Source organism: Hyaena hyaena, unplaced genomic scaffold (assembly GCF_003009895.1).
Source record: "Hyaena hyaena isolate Hyena2069 unplaced genomic scaffold, ASM300989v1 scaffold_162, whole genome shotgun sequence".
Lineage (NCBI taxonomy): Eukaryota > Metazoa > Chordata > Mammalia > Carnivora > Hyaenidae > Hyaena > Hyaena hyaena.
The window spans coordinates 500,061-525,312 of NW_024080795.1; the positions used below are offsets into that span (position 1 = coordinate 500,061).

General features: G+C 38.0%; 1 protein-coding gene across 5 annotated transcripts in view; it reads right to left on the minus strand.

Moving 5' to 3' along the window:
• Positions 1 to 1,554: 1,554 nt before the first annotated feature.
• Positions 1,555 to 25,252, minus strand: part of PHF6 (PHD finger protein 6) — a 47,576-nt gene continuing 23,878 nt past the window's right edge. Inside the window, exons 6-11 of one of the 5 annotated variants that reach the window (XM_039239896.1) lie at positions 16,950 to 17,119; positions 16,627 to 16,770; positions 15,177 to 15,281; positions 12,516 to 12,649; positions 5,029 to 5,158; positions 1,555 to 4,187 (exon numbers count right to left, since the gene is read on the minus strand). In XM_039239896.1, coding sequence (XP_039095827.1) covers positions 5,029 to 5,158; positions 12,516 to 12,649; positions 15,177 to 15,281; positions 16,627 to 16,770; positions 16,950 to 17,119 — 683 coding nt within the window. In that variant the 3' untranslated portion in view covers positions 1,555 to 4,187. Of the gene's footprint in view, positions 5,159 to 12,515; positions 12,650 to 14,971; positions 15,282 to 16,626; positions 16,771 to 16,949; positions 17,120 to 25,252 lie in introns of those variants that run through there. The other 4 variants (XM_039239895.1, XM_039239898.1, XM_039239897.1 and 1 more) reach the window with 4 other exon arrangements.

Here is a 25,252-nt window from a genome sequence, read left to right on the forward strand (position 1 = left end):
TCCCTGGCACTGCCTCCATCCACAACATAAAAATACATTTATAGTCAAAGAGAGGTAGAGACGAAGGCATCATCCGGATGTATATGGACCTCCTATCTTTGGACAAAAATCCAGGCGTGAATGACATCAGTATGCTAACCATGTGCAGAACATGTCTGCTACAGGGTCACACTTTAAATACTATCATTAACTTTCATGAGTAACTGGCATTTTAGGTTTTTCATCTTCTGAATAAAAATCAAGAGGTTTTTGCCTTATGTCCCTAACGCCCAGATATTTCATTATCTAAACATTGCAAAATTATAGAACATTGGCTGATATATAAAGCAGCATTGTCTGCAACTGAGGACTCTAATATATAAACATGGAGGGTTTTCCCTTAAAAATATGGACTGGCCATTTTCCTAGAAAATTCTATCAGGTTTATACTTCTGAATGACCTCAGCAATTGCTGACAACTGCAGCTGGGAAAAGAAAACAATACTCCTTCCACCAGCACCCCAGCTATCAATAGTGTCAATTAGCTAAAGAAAACCACATAACTCCCTTCCCCATATTTTTATGGTGGTAAAAAAGAAATAAAATCATTAAAAAAAATTGAAAAACAAAATGAACGTAAATAATGGATTTTAAAGACACACGCGCTGGCACGTACATGCGTGTGTGACAAGCATTATTAGGTAACATTTGCAGTAAGACACACTATCCCATAGTTCTAGCATTAACCAGACCTGCTACACAATTTTTTAAAATAGATTTATTTTTGAGAGAGAAAAAGAGAGAGTGGGGAAGGGGCAGAGAGAGAGAAGAGAGAGAGAGAGAGAGCGAGCGAGAGAGGTAGGGAGGGAAGGGAGACAGAGGATCCAAAGCAGGCTCCACGCTGACAGCAGACAGCCCGACGTGGGACTCGAACTCAGTAAACGTGTGATCATGACCTGAGCTGAAGTCAGACAGCTTAACCAACTGAGCCACCCAGGCGCCCCTAATTTATTTTTCCTCTAGAGTAGGAATGCAGGTTAGGAGTTGTGTCTGTGGAATGAGCCCATTCCACTAATTAAAACTTTGATTTCTGCCCTGGATACGCCTATGTCAATATATGAGCACTGTACTAGAAGTAAGCTGTCCATGATAAAGGGAGTAAATTGAAATCTGTAAGGTGGAATCCCTTCATAAGAATATTAATCATCCTCCGCATTACCAGATAAACTGCACTAGGAGTTTGGTTTATTTTCAAAATCACCTTTTAACTAGCTTCCAGAGAACCTAACTTAAGCCGAAGGAACCCGAATCACGGAATGATAAAAGAACCAAGGTGTCATGCTGTTCTGCTGTGCTTGAAAGATGGACGTTTCACTCCAGGATGAGACTTGTATGTTATGAAATCTTGAACTGGACTCAAATGCACTTTTTTGTTCTCTCTCATACTTGTGTATCAACAAATCACTAAACAAACTAGGCATTTCATCTGGAAGGCAGATGAAAGGGAACACCAACTTACTGCTGCTACAAATAAGCCTCATTACCCTTTCACAAAGAAAGACATACATAGAAACGTGAAAGTCATAACTCATTTATTGAATGAATAGTATATGCAAGAATACCAATAAAAGGAAACTAATACTACAAACTACAATTTTGAAAATAAAGCCAATATAACAGGAACAAAATATACATAACATGAGAGGAATGTTTGATTTTGACCCATAATGCATTCCTTATCTTTACAATTAACCTAAATGTCTGTTAGAACAAAACGGTATACCTTGGTCTAACCTTTAGTGCTTTTCAAAAAAGCAACAACATTCTAGAACACTTTTCTTTTTCTTTGAGATATTTAAGATTCACACATTTGTTCAAGTACATAGATTCTGATTCAACAGTAGATCTACATATCTTGTTATTCTCTTAATATCTTGAGTAGCATGTACTCCTGAGCAAGTACTATCTGAAATTGTAAAATTGCTGATCTTTGAAATAAAATGTATTTCAGCTGTGGGTTTTTAATAAATTGAGATGAAAGTAAAATTCCCACCCCCCCTCCCCCTCCCCCCAGGAACGAAGAGCTCTTATTAAAGTATAGAAACTCAAGTCTATCTTTCTACTCTAAAGAACATTTCTTACTAACAGTTCTGGTAAGGCAATAAATGCTCCAGAATAATCTTCAATATACGCTTGCAAAGATTACACTGTTGAATATCAATAACGAAAACAAAACAAAACAAAAGGGTGGAATAAAAGGAAAGAAAAGACGCTTCAAAATTTCAAGCTAAAATATGCATAAAAGACAGTCATGGCAGTATTTTTTGAAATGATGTACATGTTATATACTTATCAAATAATGTCATGCTCATCAAAACTACAGTTAAGGACTTAAGAGATGAACAGTAAATACACTGCTGAGGTCCATTTTTCTAAATATTCATACCACAATGTAATTACTACCCAGAAGATGATGATGCTACTTGGGAACATAAGTACTGTACAATTTTTACATTGTAAGGCACTTTTTACTCAGCATGTGACGAAGACATGGATGGAGAATCAAAGTATTGGAGGTTTACAACCAAAGGTGATTTCATGTGACTTCAATTTACATTTCAACTTTTAATGAAAGACTGTTTAGCCAATCACACCACAGTGAGAAAGATAGGTAGCCAGCCACTTATTCTAGCCAACCAAAAGGTAAAGTGCTATTCTGGTTGCTAGTGGCAGAGAAAGGGTTGAAGACACCCATACAAAGTTATACAATTGATTACATAGCAAATCCATCGACTGACAGCTAGAGTATTTGAAGTCCATGATATGATCATTGACTGGCCATTATTACCCCAGCACCTTCCATTTTTCCTAAGAACATCGTTACAGTAGTTGTCCAAAAATGAAGGTGCTCTATTGTTCCACGGGTAAGTTTATGGCACACCATGTAAAAATGATCAAGACACAGTGATTCAAAGATTTAAAATAACAGGTTTCAAGCTGTTGTAAGGAAATAAAGTACAGATCCTTTGGGAAAAGTCACATAGCTTGGTAAACAAACATCTAGATCTGTCGTTGCACTTCAAGTCATGGTGAATTTTGAAAATTCATCACATACACACACATTAAAAAAAGCCCAATGGCATATTTAGAGCAAAAGGAGAAAAACATACAGGGTAACCCCACTAAAGCTAGTTTTCCTTCTAAAAATAATAAAAGATGGTTAAAATAAAGCAATCATCGAGTCCCTTGACGTAAGTGAATACACACTCGACAAATGTGACCTTAAGGGACTAGCAGTTAAAAAAAACAAAATCAGTCATTAAGCACAGTGTAATTTTCCACCTGTTACATTTTAAAAATGCTTTTCCATAAGCTGCAGAATATCTTGATGCACAGTCAAGTTAATATGGTATTTCTCATTAGCTAATTTGCTTTAATGTGGTAGGTTAATCAATAATTCAAAAATCATAAGCCCTACCTTGGAATATTGAGGTGCTATGGTAGTATTAGGCAGACCACAACTAAAGGTTTTTGGTTTTGCCATAAAGAAAGATATAAATGTGCTTCAGCAGGTTAAGTGGAAGAAAATATCACTAGCTGGAAATGCCAGTGTGAAAATCCTTTCTAAACAGCTGGGTTCTTAGGCTCTGAAAAACAACTCCGATGATGGAGACCATGCCAAGCCCTACCACGACAGTAGGGCACAAATTTAATAGATACGCAAAGCAATGAATGAAAACATTAAAAATATTAAATAATTTTTTTAAAAATAGTGGTCACAAAATTCAAAATAAATACTGTTTTATGCAGGCTGTTGTTTTCTCCCACAGCATATGAGACCTCCTTACACACTTTGGGCCAATATTATGAAGTGTTCCACACCCCACGGCACTTGAGAGGGACCGGTTTCCGACATGGTGGCTGAAGTCCTTAGTGAGTGGTAACCCTTTAAATCTTAAAGAGGTTCAATTTGCTGTTGCCAAATGTTAAGTTTCAACGTGAAAGGATCCAATAATTTTGCTAGAAGTTCTTTGTATGACATGATAAGAGAAGAGGTTTACTGTCAAGAGAATTTTGGCAGGAGCGCACTGGAGCTCATAATTCATTATCACCAGTTGCCCGAGTGCATGCTGGTCAGTGAGAACAACGTTAACAGGAACGTAATGAAAAGCTTTAGCACACTTCTTGGAAGAGATTTTTAGCATGTGCTGTCAAAGCCAAGAGAAAAAGAAGGTTCTCTTCATTTTTAGTCTCCATTACTTGAGTGTGGAAAAAAAAACCAAAAAACAAAAAAACACAACTTCCCATGTGTCGCCACCAGAGGCGTGTTTGCACTGCAAAGTGAAATTCGCTTATGCTCTCGAGTATGAATCCACTAAACAAACTTAGACACGCTAGACAGTAGAACTTTGTTCAGTCCAGAAATATAGCTTACTTCATTTCAATGTCTGCTTTAACTGTCGACACTATACACAGGGTTAATAGTGTTTCAATTGCTTCCCAGAAACTGCAAACTACAGCTACGTAATAGCAACATGTCAAATTCTGCCATCTAGTGAAGGCTCATAAAACAAACAAGACGTTTTTAGGCGGTTCAATGAAGGATCTAAGAGTTGGGCAGTAAAAAGTTACAAACCCTTTTTGATTTTAGAAAACAGTGAAAAAAGCATAGTAGTTATGGATGTCTTATTCAATTCCCAGTTTTCTAACTCTGTCCCATGAACCTGTTCAAAAGATGATAAAAAATTGTAAAACATGATGCTTGGGGGGAACACAATAAATATAATGTTACTGAGGAGCAAGAGCATCTTATCGGTTTGACATTATAGCTATACTTATGGATAAAGTGGAGAGCTTGGTTTTACTGGTACAAAATCAGCTAGTTAAAAAAAACTATGCAAGCCTACACAATCCTTTAGCATTCTAGGAACATGCTTAACTAAACATAATAGCATTGAAAAATCATACTGCATATACCATTACTCCAACATGTATTCATCCGTGAGTACTGTATCCTGACAACAGATCCGAGAGAAGTAACGTTCATACCTAGTTTCCATTAAGTTGCTGCTGAGTTAGTTGCTGCTGGTCAATTTCTACTTTTCCCCGGCTTTTACTCTCTCGTTCCTCATCTTCTTCATCTCTCTCATCATTTCCACTATGATTTTTACAATATAGTCTACAATGATGAAAGATAAAAATCTCAAAATGTTTTGTCACTATTGATGAGAATATATTTACATCATTAGTAGATGAGGTTGGTGCCCATTTAAAGTAAGGGTTTCCTCATCCGTGCTTTTTAAAAACTCTACCATTAGTTATAAGTCTATTTCTATCTCAAAGACAGGAAAGGACTCAATTGGTGCAATAATGGAAGTTCATCTGAAATAAAACCTCCGGCTTAGGGTAAATGTTGTCACACATGCCCAAGGATGAGGCAAGTCTTTATCCTGCCCACTGAGATGAAAAATAAAGCTTCCAGCCAACTTGAAAAATATAAACTTGCAGGTATACAGATGAAATAATCAAATTCAAGGTTTCAGATACATAAAAAAGCACATTTTAGGAATCAATATAAACTCTATATATACTGTTGCTTTTTGCTCATATGTCATGAAACATTTTTATTCAAATTCCTCAAAATGTCTGTCTTTTCAGCATTAGTGTCCTGGCCTTTATTAGAGTGCCTTTATGAGCCACCACCCCCCCCATCCCGCCAACAGTTTTCCAGGCCCTGCATTTGGCTAGGTCTCTCCTGATCTAGACTGGCGCTTCCAAAAACTTCTCTTTTCCCCATGACACTGACTTTTTAGAAAAAGTTATACCAGCTACCTTTTCAACTATACCATTCTGGATTTGTCTAACTGTGGTACTGTTTCATTTGGTTCTCTCTCATTTGGTTAACTCGAGGTTCAGCTTTTCTGTTAGTCCAGGATATTTGATAGGTGACCCTGTGTACTTCAAGAGGCATGTTACTTTCAGAATGCCCCGCTATTAGTGAGTGATGCTCTCTATCACTTGGCTTAAGTGGTGGTGATGGCCAAATTTCTCCATGGTGACAGTAGGTTTTTCCCTTTAAAATTAGAGGATTTGTACCTCTGGAGTGATACTTTGACATTAGGCTGTTCTGACAATCTTTTAAGTGGGTAATATACACCGTATACTTGACATTCATTGTTTTTAATAAATAGCAATGTGAGTTATTTAGGACAAGGGTTTAGGAAGGCCAACTAACATATAAGTACCAATCTGTGTTTTATAGGTAATCACCCCACCGTAATCAGTGGGTAAGCTGATCTGAGCTGAGCTTCAGGTCAATTATGCACAAGTTGACAAGATGGAACAATGCTTTACGAATGTTCAGTGAGTGCCCTCTTGTGGTCAGCAATACATAAAAGACATTCATATAGGAATCCTTCTGACACAAAGGATCTAAAACTCAGTTTAACATGAGGAGTTTCTAATATGTGAGTAGAATAAAAGGCGGGGGGGGGGGGGAGAAGCAACAATAGCAACTGACCTAGTTTTGCTTATTTTTTTATTCTTAAAATATTTTCAGTTACCCCCAAAGAACTATGGAGAAAGAATTTGTACTCTTCAAATGCTGCATATTGTCAATCACTTAAAAACAAAACAAAACAAAAACCATGAGTTCAAATATCAAGAGTGAATTCCTACCTGGTACACCTATAAAGTATCTTCCCCCCAAATATAACCTGAATCTAATTAAGCCTTTGAACCAACTTATAAATTATGGGAAATATGGAGGGGTAGAGAAACAAAGTAAATGGCACCATGAAAAAGTAAATAGCTAAATTTAGAATGTGGGACTTTTACAAGACTTATCAGGGTTCTTTAACAAGTAGGGGGGAAGGGCAGGGTGGAGTGGGGATTGCTCTATATCAAGAGAGACTTATGAGACATATCCATTAAATGCAACGTAGGGACCTTGTATGTATTGAGATTTGAACAAAGCAAGTCTAAAAAGACATTTCCAAGACAACTGGGGAAATGTGGATGTGGACTTGGTAGGAGAGTATACCAAGAACCTACCGCTGGTTTTACGAAGTGTGATAATGACACAGCGATACCGAGTATGTAGGGTAAAATGACAAAAGAAGCGTGGGATTCTGCTTTAATATACATCAGAAAGAAAAACAACAGATGAAAACAAGTGTGGCAATAACTTAGTAGCTGCTGAGATGGGGGCTGTTACCCTAGTTTTGTAAACTTCTGAAAATTTTCGTAAGTTTTTTTCATAAGAGTTTTTTTCTAACAGGATGAGCCCTTTCTTGTTAAAACAGATTTTAATCTTTTTGTGGGATTATTTTCCACTCCCATAGGCACATTATATGTCCTTCACCAATCTAGACACCAAGACCACAGGTGTCAACCAGTCAAACAAGATCTCTACTGTCACACAATTCACTTTCTTATGGTGGGTGACTGACTTTTTAGAAACGTACACATTTTAAAGTTTGGTAATACAATAAAGACAATAGAACAAGATAAGCAGGATCACTATGTAATCTTCTCTCGCCTTAATGAAGACATTTAACGAATAGATTACTATAATAATCTATTGAGTACATTCAGGATCCAGAAAGAGCCAGTAAAGGAAAGCACATACAGGAGAGGGAAACCCCTTCATTCAGAAGTATTCCTCCTTGCATTTCTTCTTATTTGTGCATTCTTCTATCCCCCAAATACTTGCATATGGACTCTCATTAGAACTCAATAGTGTCTATGAAAAAATCTGGAATCCACACCATAAGCAGAATTTAGAAACAAATTTCAATGTGAAAAAAATAGAGAGTAATTCAAGTCATTGTGGATCCCAATATAAATATTTTCGTTTAGAGATGGTCACTGGCAACATGGTTTTGTAACAGCTAAAGAGTAAAAACCATCTGAATGTCTAGAAAAGGAACTGATTATGCAACCATTAAAATGGTGATGTAGAACTGTTTGTCACAGAAAAATACCTCAGGTATAGTAAGCGGAAAACATTATAGTATAGATAAAAAAATCTTTTCATAAATACATGCATACACACAATCACATAAATGTCTAGAAAATATCCAAAAAGATTTAAAATTCTCTTTGCTGGTAGAATTAAAGTTCACATCAAGCTTTTTTCCCTTATATTTATTTTCCACGTTTTCCCCAAAGTGAAAATGGATAACTATTACAGTATGTAAACAGAGCTAAAACTTAAATACAATAATTCTTCACATATCTGATTTTAGATGTTTAACATGGGCCTTTTATTTTTAAATATTAATGCTACTGTAAATATATTGCTCACAAATATAATCAACCAGTGAAGTGTATAAATATAAAATTGCATCTCTTCAATTCCCATGCAATGGATGAGGTAACAACTGTTCAGCTGCTGAATATGCCCCTCAAAACTTTATGTATACAGACACATATCTGCACACGCATGTGCATACGTGTACTTTTTATGTGCTAAAATAGATCCTGCAACTTGGTTTTTCACCTTACTCGGTCATAAAATAGCTCTGTGACGCTCCACATGGAGCTATTTCGTTCTTTAATTGCTGCATAGTATTCCGCTAAACGCATGGACTAAAACGAAAGTCTCTTGATAGATGTGCTGGCTTTTGGGGGGTTGATTTTTGCTAGTATGGGTGAAAGGCTAAAAATCGTTTCCCATCTCACCTTCAGTTAACTCTAGCTATTCCCCTGGCAACTTAAAACACTTGGCATGGTGTGTCCGCTTCTTTACTGAGCTGCTACTCAGTGTAGCTGAGTAGGGAGACTGTAGCTGGACAGGGAAAATTATACTCTGGCAAGCGGCATCTCTGTTCTTGTGTGATGTAAACCTGAACATGACCTATGCCTACAGAACTACAGTGGACCAGGTGCTGGCTCCAATGGGGTATGAGGCTTTTACGCTCAGGCGGATCCCCCGTGGACCTCACCAAGGCGAATCCAATCTTACTGGAGCTGAGCGGTACTGTTAGGCTGACTGCTGCAGGGACTGTCGCTATCCCTGAGCACACCGATGCCACCTGTGGTAACCTCATCAATCCGAAGCACAGATGAGTAAGATGCCTTAGTGGCTACCGCAGCCATCATTAACAACAGTGCAATGAAACTTCTTGCATATACGTGTTTGCACTGTTTTTTGCTCACTTCCCTGGCAGACATCCCTACAAAGCAGACTAGTGGAAAATATACACACTATTTTGTTAAAGGTTTTGGTCTCCAACGCTGTATTGCTCTCCCAAATTGTACGGATTTATATTCTAACTCAGTATCAAACATGAATGCCCAGGTCTCCAGAACCTAGCTGTCATGTGAATCCTACTAATCTGTGCCCATCAAATATGCAAAAGCTGGTAAGATCTTTTTTAATGTATATTTCTTTCATTACAAATAAAGGGGAATAGCTTTTCATAGGCTTATAATCAACAGCCAGTCCTCCTATAAATTGCCTTTTCATGTCCTTTGCCTATTTTTTTTAAAAAACCTGGGCTGTTTTTTTTTTTTTTAAGGATTTAACGTTCTCTTTAGTCTAATTTTAATACAGTCAAAAATTCTGAGTTTCCTATCATGCTTAGAAAGGTCATCTGTACTCAACAGATTCTAGAAAATTCCTCCTACATTTTCTACTCAGTTCTACATACGATTAGGTTTTTAACCCATCAAGGATATATTCTGGGGTGCAGTCTGAGGGAAGAATCCAACCTGTTTTCTAAATGGAGAGCCATCTGTATAAACTGTACAGATATCAGGCCCTGAATAATCCATTCTGTCTCCACAGACCCAGTACTACTGAAATGACCCAACAGAGACACAGATTTCCTGGGACCATTGTCACTGTGCCAGTACCAGGTTTAATTACTATGTCACTGGTTTTGAGACCTAATAGGGGATTTCTCCTCTTGATCTCATTTACATTTTTTCTTGGCTGCTGTGGTAAAGTCTTGTTGACTGCCCCAGTACCTGTTTTCTTCCCTTCCCTTCATAGCACGGAACCAGATTTGGGTAGCTAGCAATGTGCCCACCAGGGGTGCATTCCCCCGCCTCCCTGCGATAGGTGACTTAATTCTGGCTAATGAGGTGCTGAGCAGAAGTACATGTGGAACTTCCAGGAAGGTGGACTAAAGACCCACTCAGCTGGAGGAATAGCCACTTTGCCCATCCACTTTCCTTTGCTCCCACTTCCTCCTACTGCTCATGGAAGGGACGCCCGAAGTATGAGAGAGCAGAAAGATGGTAATCTGGGTCTCCAATGACACAGAGAACAGCCTACCACATGTGGACTGCTCTCCATGGGACATCTTCGAGGGGAAAACCAAATTTGTGTCTCATTTAAGCTTTCAGTTTTTCTCTATAAGGTAAGTTAATCATTACCAACTGAAAATAATACCCCACTTACTCTTATAGATAAAAGTCAAAATTTTGTATTTCATTACAATTGTATTTATCATATAGATTAGAGGAGGATGGGTATCTTTCAAGGTTGAGTCTTTTCATCAAGGAACATATTTTATTATTCATTTGGGTCCTGTGTAAAAACACTTTAAAAAAAAAAAAAAGTTCACCTTTGGTGTGGGTAGGTGTGTGGGGAAAGGGATGGAGGGTGACATTTTCCTTTATGATTTCTAACTAATTATTACTGGGATTGTTTTTAAAAACTGATCTACTATTCAGCAACCTTACTGAGCTTTTATTCGTTTTAATAAATTGAGCTGATTCCTTGGGATTTTCTTGGTAGACAATGACATCGATAACAAATATTGACAATTTTATTTTGCTCCTTCACAATATTTATTACACATTCTTCTTCTTTCTCCCGTTGCACTGGCTTAACCCTCCTGAAAAGCGCTGAAAAGCAGCATTGGTGATAGTGCCCGTGTCTTGTGCCTGCATCTGAACGAAAGGGTACTGGCACAGCGGTTCTCAATTATGGACGAACGTGAGAATGAGCTGGGGGCGGGGGGAGGGGTCACCAGAAACATGGCTTGGGCTTCTACCTAGTGAATTTAAAATCTCTGATGGTGGAGCCAGGCATGAACATTTTTAAAGAGGGCCTTCTCCATCCTCGGGTGGGTCTGAGGCTCAGCCCTGATTAAGAACCACGGTTTCTTTACTTTAATAAAGCTATTTGCTGCTGTTTTCTCATAAATGCTCCGTTAGGACTCCTCGTTGCCCAAGGGCACTCTTGGTTCCTTACTTTAAAATTCAGAAGTGGATGTTGAATGTCATTTAATGCCTTTTCACCATCCACCAGAAAGGCGATAGGATCTTTCTTTATTAGTTATAATGGTTCACGCTAATATATTTCCTAATTTTGAACAGTCTTTACATTGTTAGAATACAGCTCTGGACTTGACTTTCTAACATTTTATTTAGGAATTTGGTATATTATTTATAAAAGCAAGATTTGGTCTATAGCTTTCTTGTTTTTGTTTTACATGCTCTCTTTGTCAGGTTTGGTGTCACAAGTAATGTAAGTTTCATAGAATGAATGAAGTTTTCCTTCTTTTGCCATGTGCTGGACATCTTTAAATATTAGAATTCCTGTTCCTTAAAGGCTTGACAGAACTCACTTGAAAAACATCTCCTGCCCTCCTTCTTAAACCAAGTTTGGCAAGTTTTATAATAGAGCATCAGCACCTCATCCAATCGCCCAAATATGTGGTGACTGCTTATATAAATTGCTTTGTACACAAAATAGTAGAGTGTTCAGTCACCGGCTTATTGCATCCTGGGAATGGTAGGAAGTGTTTACAACTCGCAAAGGCAGGTCCAAAATCCACGGACCCCCACCAACTTATTCTCCATTCAGTTAAACGAAGGGAACCATTATAGATGTACATGGACACAGAAGACCCACAAAACAGAGGACAGAAATCCCAAATCTCCAAACCTTTGTGTTATCATCATTCCCTGAGCAGCCTCCTGACTCACCTTCCCGTCTGCACCCTTGCTTCAGTTCCATCTCAGGGTCTTGCACACGCTGTTCCTTCTGGCTAGAACACTGTCCCAACACCCACATTGATCTACGCCCTTCCTATCTCAGCTCAAGTTCCATTTCCTTAAGGAAATTCCTAAACACTCTCCCCCTACAGGCGAGGTCAGCTCCTCCTTGTTATACGTTCTCGTAGTGCTTTGTAATGTATCCTTTCTAGCACTTAATGTAGTTTGCAATTATACATTTATTTATGTGGCCATTTAGTTGATGTGTCTCTCCCACTAGACTATAAGCTTCACGAGGACATAGTCTGTATGAGTATTGATCACTACTGTATGCCCAGCTCCTAGCACAATACCTGGCACTTAGTAAGCATAATACACACTGGCTGAATGAATGCTAATCCGGGGATGTATAGTCAGAGGAAAATGCCAGTCATAGTACTTGTTTCATTATATAGAGTCCTAAGTATTCTACACTTGGCTAAATACCATCTAGGAATAGTGACCGAGTGACTAATGTCGTCTATTTAAGGGTAGTTACTTACTGACAAGTTAAAGAAAATGGACAATTGTTGTTCTCTTACTTGTAAATTCCTCGTGACATATTTTCAATGTATTTGGCTTTGTCTTGTACTCCACAGTGGTAATGGTAAGTCTTAACACAGGCTTTTATTTCACATCCAATAGTAGCACCGGGCTGACTGCAAAGTGTACATTTCTGTTTAAGGGAAGAAAAAGAATAATCATAAGCAGTATTTCAAAGTTTTTGCAACCTTATTTATTCTATTTTAGCCATATTTCAGCCAAACATTCCAGTTTACAAAGAAAACAGCCAGTTTTCTATGGAAAAAGAATACACCAAACTTACTGTTTAGCATATACAGTAAATCATGCTGCAATTTAAACCACACTTTGATATTAAGTCACTTCCTAATGTTCCCGTTATTTACCTATAATAACCTTCCAAGATCTGACATCTAAACATTGACAAGATATTCCTGAATACTGCCAAACACACAAAAAAATGATATTCTAGATCTTAGTGGCTGGCTTCTCCTCCTCCATGGGACTAGGTCCTTTGCTATTATGACTAAAGAATGAGAAGACAGGAAAGCAATTCCCCATGGAGGGATTGCTACCAAGTAGGTAAAAGGGCAGAAGGAGTCTAATGGGGCTGAAATCTTTTCAAGACATCACAAATTGGCCTAGATCTGCCTTGCCTCAAGAATGTCCTGAGATTAAAAGGGTGGTTGTTGACAAAAGAGGTTCATAGTCAAGTAAGTTGGAGGAATGCAACAGATTGCTTGATTGCAGAACTTCTCACAGCCTTTCTGCAAGAAGGAGGGTGTAGGAAATAGTTCCCAAATTACTGAACTCCAGATGCCCTTTTATTTTTGGAGGGGTCGGGGAGCATCTCGATGGCCTAATTTCCTTTGGCGCGCACCCAGGAAAAGGCTAGGTTAGTGTGTACACTAACATTCCACCATGCAGAGGTAAATAAGTTGACCGGGAGAACAGACCTGTTATCCTGGTCACCTATTTATAGCTGTATGACACAACAACACCGCGTGGTGTGACACGTTGGAGAGAAGTTCCCCTTACATATGTTTGTAGTACTGTACGTGCTGATTTTGAGTTTCGGCTTTAAAAGAGTAATCAAAGTATGAATAGACTGAACTGGATTTAGATGGAATAGCTCACATCAACAATCTTCCGCCTTCCAAGCTACAGTTGCACAAAGGGTCATTTCTAACAGATAAAGCTCAGCAAAGCCTGGAACCACTGGATGAAAGGCCGAAGGGGGATGCACAACAGAGGGGCAGGGGTTACACTCGCCACCCAAATGCAAGGACCAGACATTATGACCAGTCTGATGTGATAAAATAAGGATGATACAGTCCCACCTGTGAAGTATTCTTACCCCCCAAAATCTTGACACCGAATCTAATCAAACCTTTACATCTAACTTCCACTTTAAAAGACAATTTGGCGGATAGAGGGAAAAGTTAAATGGCATCACGACTAAGCAAACAGACAAATAAGACATATGGGTATTCTACAGGACAGTCAGCCCATTTTCTTCAACAGGCCAACGGCGTGCAACAACACAGAAACAGAAACCACAGAGACACGGGCGGGGAAGCACCCTATATTACGTAAAGGATACAGAACGACCAAATGCAATGTGTGGTCATCCTTTGGATTCTGAGTCACACAAATCAACGTTAAAAAGATAGTTTTGAGACAACTGGGGAAATACAAATATGAACTGGGTATTAAATGACACCGAGGACTCATTGTTAATTTAGAAGGTGTAATGACACTGTGGTGAGGTAAGAGAATGTCCGACTTTTAAGAGATACATACTGAAATATGTAGAGGTGAAATGATATGAAGTCTCATCTCTGCTTTAAAACACTTCAAGCAACAAGAATAAAAGGCATAGATGAAACGAGTGCCGCAAATTCTTGATAACTGATGAGTCAAGGTGATGGACAGACGTGTGTTACTAGTCTAATTTTGACAGTTTGAAAATTTTCACAATTAAACAATGTTCTCAATTAAAGTCCTCTCTAGAGACAATTGCTGTCTTAAAGAAAAGATTTGCATTCCATTGACATTTTGCAATATTCATCAATTGTAAAGGAGTAAGTGATCAATAAAGATGCCAATATTTCTTAAAGCTATTTATTAGTGATTCAGTATGTTTAAAAACAGGAGACTTAGGCACATTTTATCAAGAAAACTTTAAAGCTATGATAAACATTTTAAGAGACATAACTGTTTGCTTATGTGAACTTTAACTAAACAGAAGGCTCTGAAAAAAATCTTTTCCTTTTATTAAAAAAAATAAAATAAAATAACAACATGGGCAAATTCCCAATGCTCTAGTAGGGTTATGGAGTTGTTCTTTAAGCAAACTTAAATAATATAACATTTTAAACTTAATTAGGTGTGTCACATTCACATCTTCATTTATTTTATTAAAAGACCCTCAGATACCTTGAAATATAAATCTCAGCATAATTCTCTGAAGTAATGAAGGTACATAGAAAGAGGAATAAGTTTCAGTAACATCAGCATCCTTTATTATATTACAAATAAGTCAAATAGATACTTGCTTTAACATATGTACTACTTTATATTAAATTTTTTGATGACTGGATAAATTTGAGATGTGTTCTAAGTTTAAAGGAGAAAGTCAGAAGAGTAACGTTGCATAGCATAAACATAAAACCACAGACCATTCTTTTTCCTCGCTTAATCTCCTGAAGTACAGTTTTAATATCAAAATCTCCAAATTCTGCTCTTGATGTTGTTGTGAGCTGCACTGTGCCAGAAGAAAATAACTAGAAAAGAAAAATGCAGGAACATTTAACATTCAGAATCCTCATGAGAAAGAAATTAAACAACGTAATAGCAAATGTGTTATGTTACTTCAATATCCTGAGAAAGAAGACTTTTCCTTAACAATCAAGTACCGACTCAAATATTTTTAATACATTCATGTCTGATTAAAATATAACCCAAAATAAGGACAATGAAATAAAACTAATGCTGCCAGTGTGAAGCCAAGATTAAATATTTCATTCAACAATGCAGATTTCAACAATGTTACCCTGTCATCTCAATTGTTTTACATTTCCACAAAGGTTTTTGGTTTTGTTTTTTTAGGTAGGCTTCAGGCCCAGCATGAAGACTAACGGAGGGCTTGAGCTCACAACCCTGAGATCAAGACCTGAGCTGAGATCAAGAGTCGGATGTTTAACCAACTGAGCCACCCAGTGCCTCTAGTTTCCACAAAGTTTTAAAAAATAGTTTAAACTGGCAAATTTCAACCACAGGTGTAGATCAAAAATACCTGGGGAATTTTTGTAACTAGACATGTCTGGGATATAGTGCAGGGCTGCATATTTCGGAAAAAGCTCCCAAGGTAAATCTGATACACATATCTAGTCAAGAACCTCTGGTGTAAATAACCTTATTTTTAAAATGTTTCTTTTAATTTTTTATTTTGAGAAAGAGAGAGAGGGAGAGTGAGCAAGCAAGCAGGGGAAGAGCAGAGAGAGAGAGGGAGAGAATCCCAAGCAGGCTCCACACTGTCAGTGCAGAGCCTGATGTGGGGCTTGAACTCACGAACTTCAAGATCATGACCTGAGCTGAAATCAAGAGTCGGACGCTTAACCAACTGAGCCACCCAGGCATCCCAAAAATATAATTTTTAAACGCTAATCATAAATGGGATGAATAATTCAATATAATCAAACCCAAAAATGTTTATATATACTATATGTCAGACTTCGATCTAAGGATGCAAAGAGATAGTTCTTCTCTTCAAAGAATTAAGAGTCTACTAAGGGAAAAAGGCTCACAAATGAGTAACTGCAATACAATGTGTGAAGGACAAGAACACAGATATTTACAAGGTTGTAGCGGACGCTGAACACCTCTTTCACGACAGCTTTATAAAGCTGAAATTTGTACAGTTATGAAATAGTTAACAATCAATTGTCTAGAAGATGGTAAGGCTCTATTTTTTAAACCCTAAAGTTAATGAAGATTTGGGACTACAGGATATACTATTCATAATTCAAAACCACTGACGCTGGAGAGAAAAGTACCATATTTGGTTACTAGCTAAACGCCTTTCAAAAAAACTTGGGTTTAAAAGCACATAAAAAGAACCATGCTTACCATGCACTTATAATGTGCAGCTGCCTTCTTGGCATTAAATATATGCAGTTTTCCTCTGGCTTCATTTTCTTCCTCCCCTACATGACAAAATCCACATTTAGGCCTGGTGTCACTAGGGCTGCTTCTATGTGGAGATCTATCTCTCTGCAAATGTAAAAGGAAAAAAAAAACACTTAAAAAAAAAAAAAGATCCATCAAAATATGCTATCAGTACCCTCAAGCTTAGTTAACATTTCATATGATGAGCTTTTACCTATAAACACAGTTTAAATGAAATATTCATGGTGCAACAGAAGTAAAAAATCTCACATTTTCCTACTTACGTAGGAACTACTTTCCATTTCATCTGTTCCATGAGAGGATGTAGACCTGGTATCTTCCGAGAGCCCTTTAAAATTGGTTTTGCGTGGCCTTCCTTTGCGACTTTTCTTTTTACTTTTAGGTGATGAGGGCTCCAGTTCATGTTCATTAAAACTTTCTTCTAAATCAGCTGCTTAAAAATGAACAAAAGCTTTACATGGACCAATCTTAAAATGGGCATCAGTTCATGGGTCCTTAGAATACACATTTCTCTTTAGAATGAAATCCCCTCCAGAAATGAGGAGACATGGTGTGTGGAATGCTCAATATAGGAACCTTAATGCTTCATAGAAATGCAACCAAAATCAAATACAAAAAAACAGTCTTAGGGACACCTGGGTGGCTCAGTCGGTTAAGCGTCCGACTCTTGGTTTTAGCCTACATCATGATCTCACGGTTCCTGAGTTCAAGCCCCACCTCAGGCTTCACACTAACAGTGCAAAGCCTGCTTGGGATTCTCAGTCTCCTCCTCTCTCTGCCCCTCCTCTGCTTGCTCTCTCTCTCTCTCTCTCAAAAAATAAATAAACTGGGGCGCCTGGGTGGCTCAGTTGGTTAAGCATCCGACTTCGGCTCAGGTCATGATCTCACGGTTCGTGGGTTCGAGCCCCGCATCGGGCTCTGTGCTGACAGCTCAGAGCCTGGAGCCTGTTTCAGATTCTGTGTCTTCCTCTCTCTCTGACCCTTCCCTGCTCATGCTGTCTCTCTCTCTCTCTCAGAAATAAATAAAACATTAAAAAATTTTAAAAAATAAATAAATTAATTAATTAAAAAACCCAGAAGACTTAAAAAAATTTTATTATAATCCTTGTAACAGTAATGATTTCTTTTGAATTTATAATTCTATAAAAATGAGTTTTGTGATCTTGACGGTGCAAATAACCCAGTCAAAATTTTGAAACTCTAGTAAGTCAATTTTACCTCTTGTATTACTGTTTTTACCATAGGTTTCAAAGAGTTTTACCAAATTTTGTGGGTGAAATTAGAACACTTACCTAGAAAATGATCTTATTATGACTTGGAAAACTACACGAAAATAAAGTAGGTGGATCTTTGCTGTCTAGTACAGCAGCCGTGAGCATCAAACAGGTGGCTTTTACCAGTTTAGTTGCTTATAATGAAATACAATTAAACCTTCAGTTTCTTATTCATAATGACCACATTTCAAGTGCTTATTAGCCGCAGGTAGCGAGCTGCATCTCTACCGGACATCACAGATACAGAACATTTCCACCATCACAGAAAGGTTCTATTGGGCAGAACTTTTCTAGGATAGCTACTACCATGAAAATCAAATGATCATATTCCACAAGGAAGTCATCTATAAATGAACGGATCAATTACTTAAATCTTAAGTACACAAGGAATTTCTAACATAAATGGCAAAAAAAAAAAAGCTATGTTCCAAGTGAGTTGCATACTTTAATTGATTAAATAAAATTTATGTGGAAATTTTAGAACTACATTTTCTAGCAATTTGAAAAGAATTTCTATGATTAATGGAAGGGCGTGTTTCATTCCGTTTTTCACTACAAACGTTTTCTTTATTGAGGGCCTACTGTACATAAGACAAAGTATTTGGTGTAAAAAGGTATAAAAACCGAATGTTCACTTCTCTAAGGGTCAGACTAAAGACAGTTTTAGGCACAGTTCTAATGCCTTGTTTTTTTCTTTTAACATTAAAATTTCAATTGTAGGGACTAATTTCTCAATGATAAAGCATATCAACTTCTATTTGTAGATGTAATTATTTTCCCCCAATAAACACATAAAAATTTCTTACTGTTTTAGAAATAAAAGCATAATCATTATGACAAGAAAATGGTAATTCAATTAGTATACTTGAATATATAAACTCAAGGAACTGAAGGCATTAGATTTTTTTGCAAAAAAGGTTCATAAAAATTTATATCAGTGCAACTTCACATAAGTTTCACGTAACTACAGTAGGATCTGAGGGAGGAAAAAAAGGGAAAAGGGCAACGTTTTATAGGCAACAAGGTAAATTCGTGTTGAGCAAGTCCCTGTGAAGGCCAAGAAGTCAAAAGTATCTTCTGATCTTAATATTATAGCAAATTTCATATCACATCACCTACTTTAAACCTTGAAACTGACAATTTTTAAGATACAGAATTCCAGTAAAGCTGTTAGAATTACTTGCACTTGCCCCAAATTCAAAATTCTTTAAAATGAAAAATCATAAGCAAATCTGTCCATACTGATACATGTTATACAATACATATAATATACAGAATATTCTGTTACTTACAATGAAAACAAATACTCATTAACACTATAAGACTACATTATGAAACACCTTTAAAGAAATTACTTAACTGATTCCATTGTCAGGCCAACATGACTAGTTTTCCACATGGCTTTTTTTTTTTTTTTTTTGGTCCTAAATATGGAACCACTTGGTGTAAAATTTTAGGGGACTTTAACAGCAATAGTAAAAATCATAAAAGGCTGACAGTTTTAACTATACTAAATTTTCATACTTATATAGCAAAAAAAAAGTTATAAAATTAAAAGTAAACAATAAATTTAAAAAACTCTGCTGCAATTGTGAAAAAGGATTAGTATACTTAAGATATAGGCTCATAAGAGATTGAGACCCCAATTGAAAAATGGACCAAGCATATGACCAAATAATTCACGGAATGTAAGTAGTTTAACATACTTATAGAAATGACTTATGACTTTTCTAGAATCAAAGTGTAAATTAAGTGATATATCATTTTCACCTATCAAAATAGCAGAGTTTAGTTATAAAAAGCTACAATAACTGAACACAAAATGTGTTAGAAATGAAAACCTGAAAGAAGCCTCACAAAAATACTGAGCTACACTGTGCTTCTGGATGAAAAGGATCAACTTTTAAATGTCTGCTCTCACTAACCTAATATAACGCAACTCTGATAAAATGGTTGATTCTACGGTTTTCTGGAAGAGTAAATTTATGAGATACAAGAAAAATTCTTTAAAAAGATATCAAAATATACAGTAAAGAGACAGCAGTTAAAATACTGGCAAAGGAAGAGACTTCTATCAGCAGAAGAGAAAGCAAGGTTGAAAATAGACCCATAAGCATATGGGAATTCAGAGTATAATGGTAGCATTTCAAATGAGTGGGGAAAAGACATGCTGGCACAATTGGCTATCCATTTTTTTTAAAACTGAGATTCCTTTCCTCATACCATATGAAAAAATAAAAATCTAATCATAAAACAAACTATAAATATGATAGAAGAAAACGGAGGTAGTATTTTTTATAATGTTGGGTCAAGATACCTAGGAAGTCATAAAGGAAAAGACTGAGCTCTGCCTAAAAATTAGAAACCCTTGCATGGCACACACACCATAAACCAAGTTAGAAGACAAATGATAAACTGGGAAATCATTCCCATTTAGTGGCAGAGAATTAATACTTTCATTAGAGAAATCACTCACTACAAATCAATTTCAAAAGGACAAACCTCAAAAGAAAACCAAACAATGGATAACTGGCAATTCACAGAAAAAAGATACATGACTAAAAAAAAAAAAAATTAACAGAAGCCCAATCTTACCAGAGATGAGAGAAATGGAAATTTAATGAGATAATCGGATTTGCAAAAATTAAAAACTGATAATGTCCAGCACAGAGGCAGGAAACTGGGCACCCTCATCCACTGCCAATGGGGCCATAAACTGGGTACATGAGACAGTACTTTCCCCAATGTGAAAAGCAAACCAGTTTTTAAAACTTTACCCTATAGAATACTTGTATCAGTATATAAGCATATATGTACAAGGAAAATCAATGCAGTTTTTTCCATGAAAAAAAAAATAGATGTAAATGATTTTTGATAAAGAAATCCTTAAACTATGGTTCTATTTATTCTACGGGATACAACGTAACAGTTAAAATGAAAGAGGTCAAATGGGACACCTGGATGGCTAAGTATCCAACTCCTGATTTCAGCTCAGTCATGATCTCAGTTTGTGAGTTCAAGCCTCGCGTCGGGCTCTGCACTGACAGTGTGGAGCCTGCTTGGAATTCATTTTCTCTCTCTCTCTCCCTCTTCCTCTCTCTCCGTTTCCCTCCCTCTCCCCACACCTCCCTCCATTCTCACTTGTGCTCTCTCTCTCAAAACAAATAAATAAACATAAAAAAGTCAGTGGGAAAAAAGACAAAATGCTTCAATGGATGAAAATAAAGAGAATGAGGTCAATCTGTAAACAACAGGGAAGGAGGTCTGTGATAAATCACAGAATAAAGAAAGGAAGTAGCATAACAGTATGTAAATATACTATGATGCTACTGTGTCTAATAAGTGTGCATATATACTATATGGATGTTTGTATGTAGGTAAACAAGGCTCTGGGAAAATATATGCCAAACTGTTATTACTAGTTACTCCTAGAGAATGTGACTTCAGGGTGAAGGGAGGCCTTTTTGAACTGCTTAATGTAACAGCATTATTGTACTATTTTAATTTTTTAAGCAATGGATAATATACTACTTTTGTAATTAAAAGAACTTCTAACATCCAATGTGGCCAAAGGAGAGGTAAACTCATCCACCCAACGTAGCACAACCTTTCCAGAAAGATACATGGCAACATGTATCAGGAACCTCAAAAAGACTGAACCCTTTGACCCAGTGATGGTACTTTGTGGAATTTACCCTAAAAAAATAATTGAAAATGCACATGAAAAAATGAGTAGGAGGTACATACTCATAGTCGCAGTACCTTTGTTTAAAATCTTCATGGTTACATGGTTAGAGTAGGGTTTTCTTCCCCAATTCAAAATTGCGAAGATGTTTTAACATTTTGACAGGAAAGGTGTTTTGTTTTGGTTTTTTTTATCCTTCAATGATAATGATAAAAGACCTCTGCATCAAAGAAGTACACATCTTCCTTTCCACCTTCTAGTTCCGCCTGCTCGGCACTCCTGGCTGGCGCCTGCCCAGCTCTCCTGCTTCCCTTTCTTCTTCCTCCCTCCACCGCCACCCCCGCCCCCCGCCCAAGTAACCACCCTTAAGGGCGTTTCTTCTCAACCTCAAGGGCTGAGAGCCCGGTTTTGAACCTCGGAACTGCCTCAGACTGTGTGTCCCTGTGTGTCCTCTACCTGAGACCTAACCCCCAGGGTCCATGAACAAACTAAATGAATTAGTTAGTGTAAAGTACTTAATTTAGAGCAGCGCCTGGCACAGAAGACCCTCTCAATAAATGTCAGCTGTTATTTCCTCCACGCGTGCAAATGTGGTTTTTAAAAGGATACATAAACAAATGGCATTCTAAGCACACTATTCTGCATCTTGCCCTTTTCTGCTTCATTTATAAATTGGAAACACTCCAAATCTCAGAGCTAACATTTGACTTTTGGAGTTGTGGCTGTGCCAGATGTGCCATGCACTTTATATGCATGGGCTCACTTGAGCCTCACGACCACTGTGAGAGCTTGTATCTGTCAGGATCACCATCCCTCATTTTACAGATAAGGAAAGGTTCAGAAAGGTTAAATAACTTTAGCCAAGGTCACCAAGCTAGAAAGTGGCAGAGCTGGGACAAACCTATGCCAGTGAGTAACCACATGATTTTAAAGTGGCAATACCCACTGTTATGGAAATATACAATGTCAGGTGCTCCTGGAAGTTAGAAAAAAAAACAGTTTTATGTATGCTCATGTCTGCAGAGAAACGCTCTGGAAGGAAACTTAGGTAGTAGCGGCTGCTTTCAAAAAAGGAACCTGGACACTGACATAAGGGTGGAAGAAAGGCTTGCGAACAGCGTATGCCGACTCCTGTACAACGTTCACACACCTATTCAAACAAATGAATGCAATAAGGAAACAAAACCTTACCCTCGTACTCACAGCTGTAATTTCTACAAATCCAGGCTGATGAGGGAGGTGACAAAGTGCCACCAAGCATCCCCAACCCTTATGAGGACTGCCCCTGGTTGTCTATGTCAGTTTGGAAAGGCCAGGCCCTTCTCTGTCACCATTCTGACTGCCACGATGAGGCACAGGAGTGACCCCCTTACCAGTACACCCGCTCTCCCCCTCCTGGTATTGGAAAGCCTATCTGGTCCTTCCCCGATCCTCTTCTTCCTCATCACGATTTTTCTCATCTTCTACCTTCCTGGGTTAAGCTCCATTTCCTTTCCTCCCCCAAAGACTCACATCAGGTAACAGTACGAAGTAGAAAGGACCCCTGGACAGAAAGTGTGAAGACTGTCGCCTACTAGGTCTTAAAACTTGGTAAAGCTAGTTAACACTCACAAGGCAAAGCCTCCTGGTGTATCAAATGGAACCAATGAGAACACTTTCCTGAAAAGGATGCCTTAAATGTGAAAAATGTTGGGGCGCCTGGGTGGCTTAGTCGGTTAAGCGTCTGACTTTCGCTTAGGTCATGATCTCGCGGTTCGTGGGTTCGAGCCCCACGTCGGGCTCTGTGCTGACTGCCAGCTCAGAGCCTGGAGCCTGTTTCAGTCTGTGACTCCCTCTCTCTCTGACCCTCCCCTGCTCACACTGTCTCTCTCTCTCCTAGAAATAAAAAAATTTAAAAAAAAATGTGAAAAATGCTTTGTAAGCTAGAAAATTCTATTCACTTGTTAGTCATTACTCTTGTCATACCTTGTGTAGACGGTAAGCTCTCTGTCATGGGGTATTGGGGAACTGGCAATTCCCCCACGTGCTCACACCCAGGAGGCACTCAATAAATGTGTGTTAGAATTATTTTTGAAGCCCAAGCGAAATGACAAGCATTAAGGTCATAGTAAGCAGCACCGCCTCTGCTGTGCGCCTGTGGTGCTGCAACGACAGGAAGACTGGAGGCGCCATGCCCCGCCTCCTCTGGTGGACACGGGACGTGCACTTGCTTTGCCTGCTCTGCGTCACACGCGACTCTGCTTTCTTTTCCGGTAAAGGTATCAGATAAATGGTTTATTTTATGCATATTTATATATATATATGCATATATAAACAATGCAACATACCTCAAAAATATTCTTTTTCAAAATATGTATTTATTTTGGAGAGAGCACAAGCAGGAGAGGGGCAGAGAGAGGGGGACAGAGGGTCCAAAGTGGGCTCTGCGTTGACAGGCTGATAGCAGGGAGCCTGAAGCAGGGCTCAAACCCATGAACCGCGAGACCGTGACCTGAGCCGAAGTTGGACGCTCAACCGACTGAGCCACCCAGGTGCCCCCAAAATATTAATTCTTAATTAAATGTGCTAAAATGAAATACGTCTGGGATTTAATTCAAAATACTCCAGGTGGAGGAAGTAAGTGGGGGGTGCGGATGAAACAAGACTGGTCATGAGCAGATGACTGGTAAGCCAGGTGATGGGGTTTTTGAAACATATTTTTGTGTATGTTTGATACTTCCTATAAGAAGTTTGAAAAGTGTGCTAAATGAAATATGAGCGTAAACAGTGCCTAGCACAGCACTTTGCACATGGGTAGCCAATAAATCTGTTGAATCAAAGAAAAAACTTCTAGCAAAGTGCACAATGTGAACACGTTACTAAAATTCCCCAAGTTAAATCACAAATACAATTTAGGTTCGATTATCTTCCAAGGAAGAGCACATGAGTGCAGTATTTACTGAGCACTGAACTATGTGCCAGGAACATTGCTAAGACCCTTATACATGTTATTTTGTTTAGTCATTATTTCATAATAATTCCATGAGGGTTTTTTTTAAAAATTCCCATTTTACAAATGCAGTGTCTAAGGCTCCAAGAGATACGAAATAGCTTGCCCAAGACCATGTGACTAGTAAGTGGCAGAGCTGAGATTCAAATATAGATCTGATTTCAGAGCCCATGTCCAACCAGTACGCAAAATTGCCTTTCCAGCACTTCACAAATCTACTCAATGCTACAAAACTTACAAGGTTTTCAAAGACACTGATATCATATAAAAATCTCCCCATACTTCCACTTAATAAAAGTAATGGAGACTGGAGGTGCAACACATTGTAGAGAAACAAAGGGACCGAGACTACTCAGGTAATAGCAAAGCAGGATGTACATGGAAGACAACACGCTGGCAGCACACCTCTCATAGAACTACAGTGTCTTTAGTTCTTGAGACACAATTTTTGAGTTGCATGACTTGACAAGTAATCTCTAATACAAAGTTTCCAGAAGGTCTGTTAGGGGATCCACCAGGTCCCTGAAGAAAATCAAGAGTAGGTCTTCCAAGGTCAGGCACAAAAGATTCCTTTACACTGTCTTACAGTTACTGTAAGTAATTGTGGCACTTCTCACT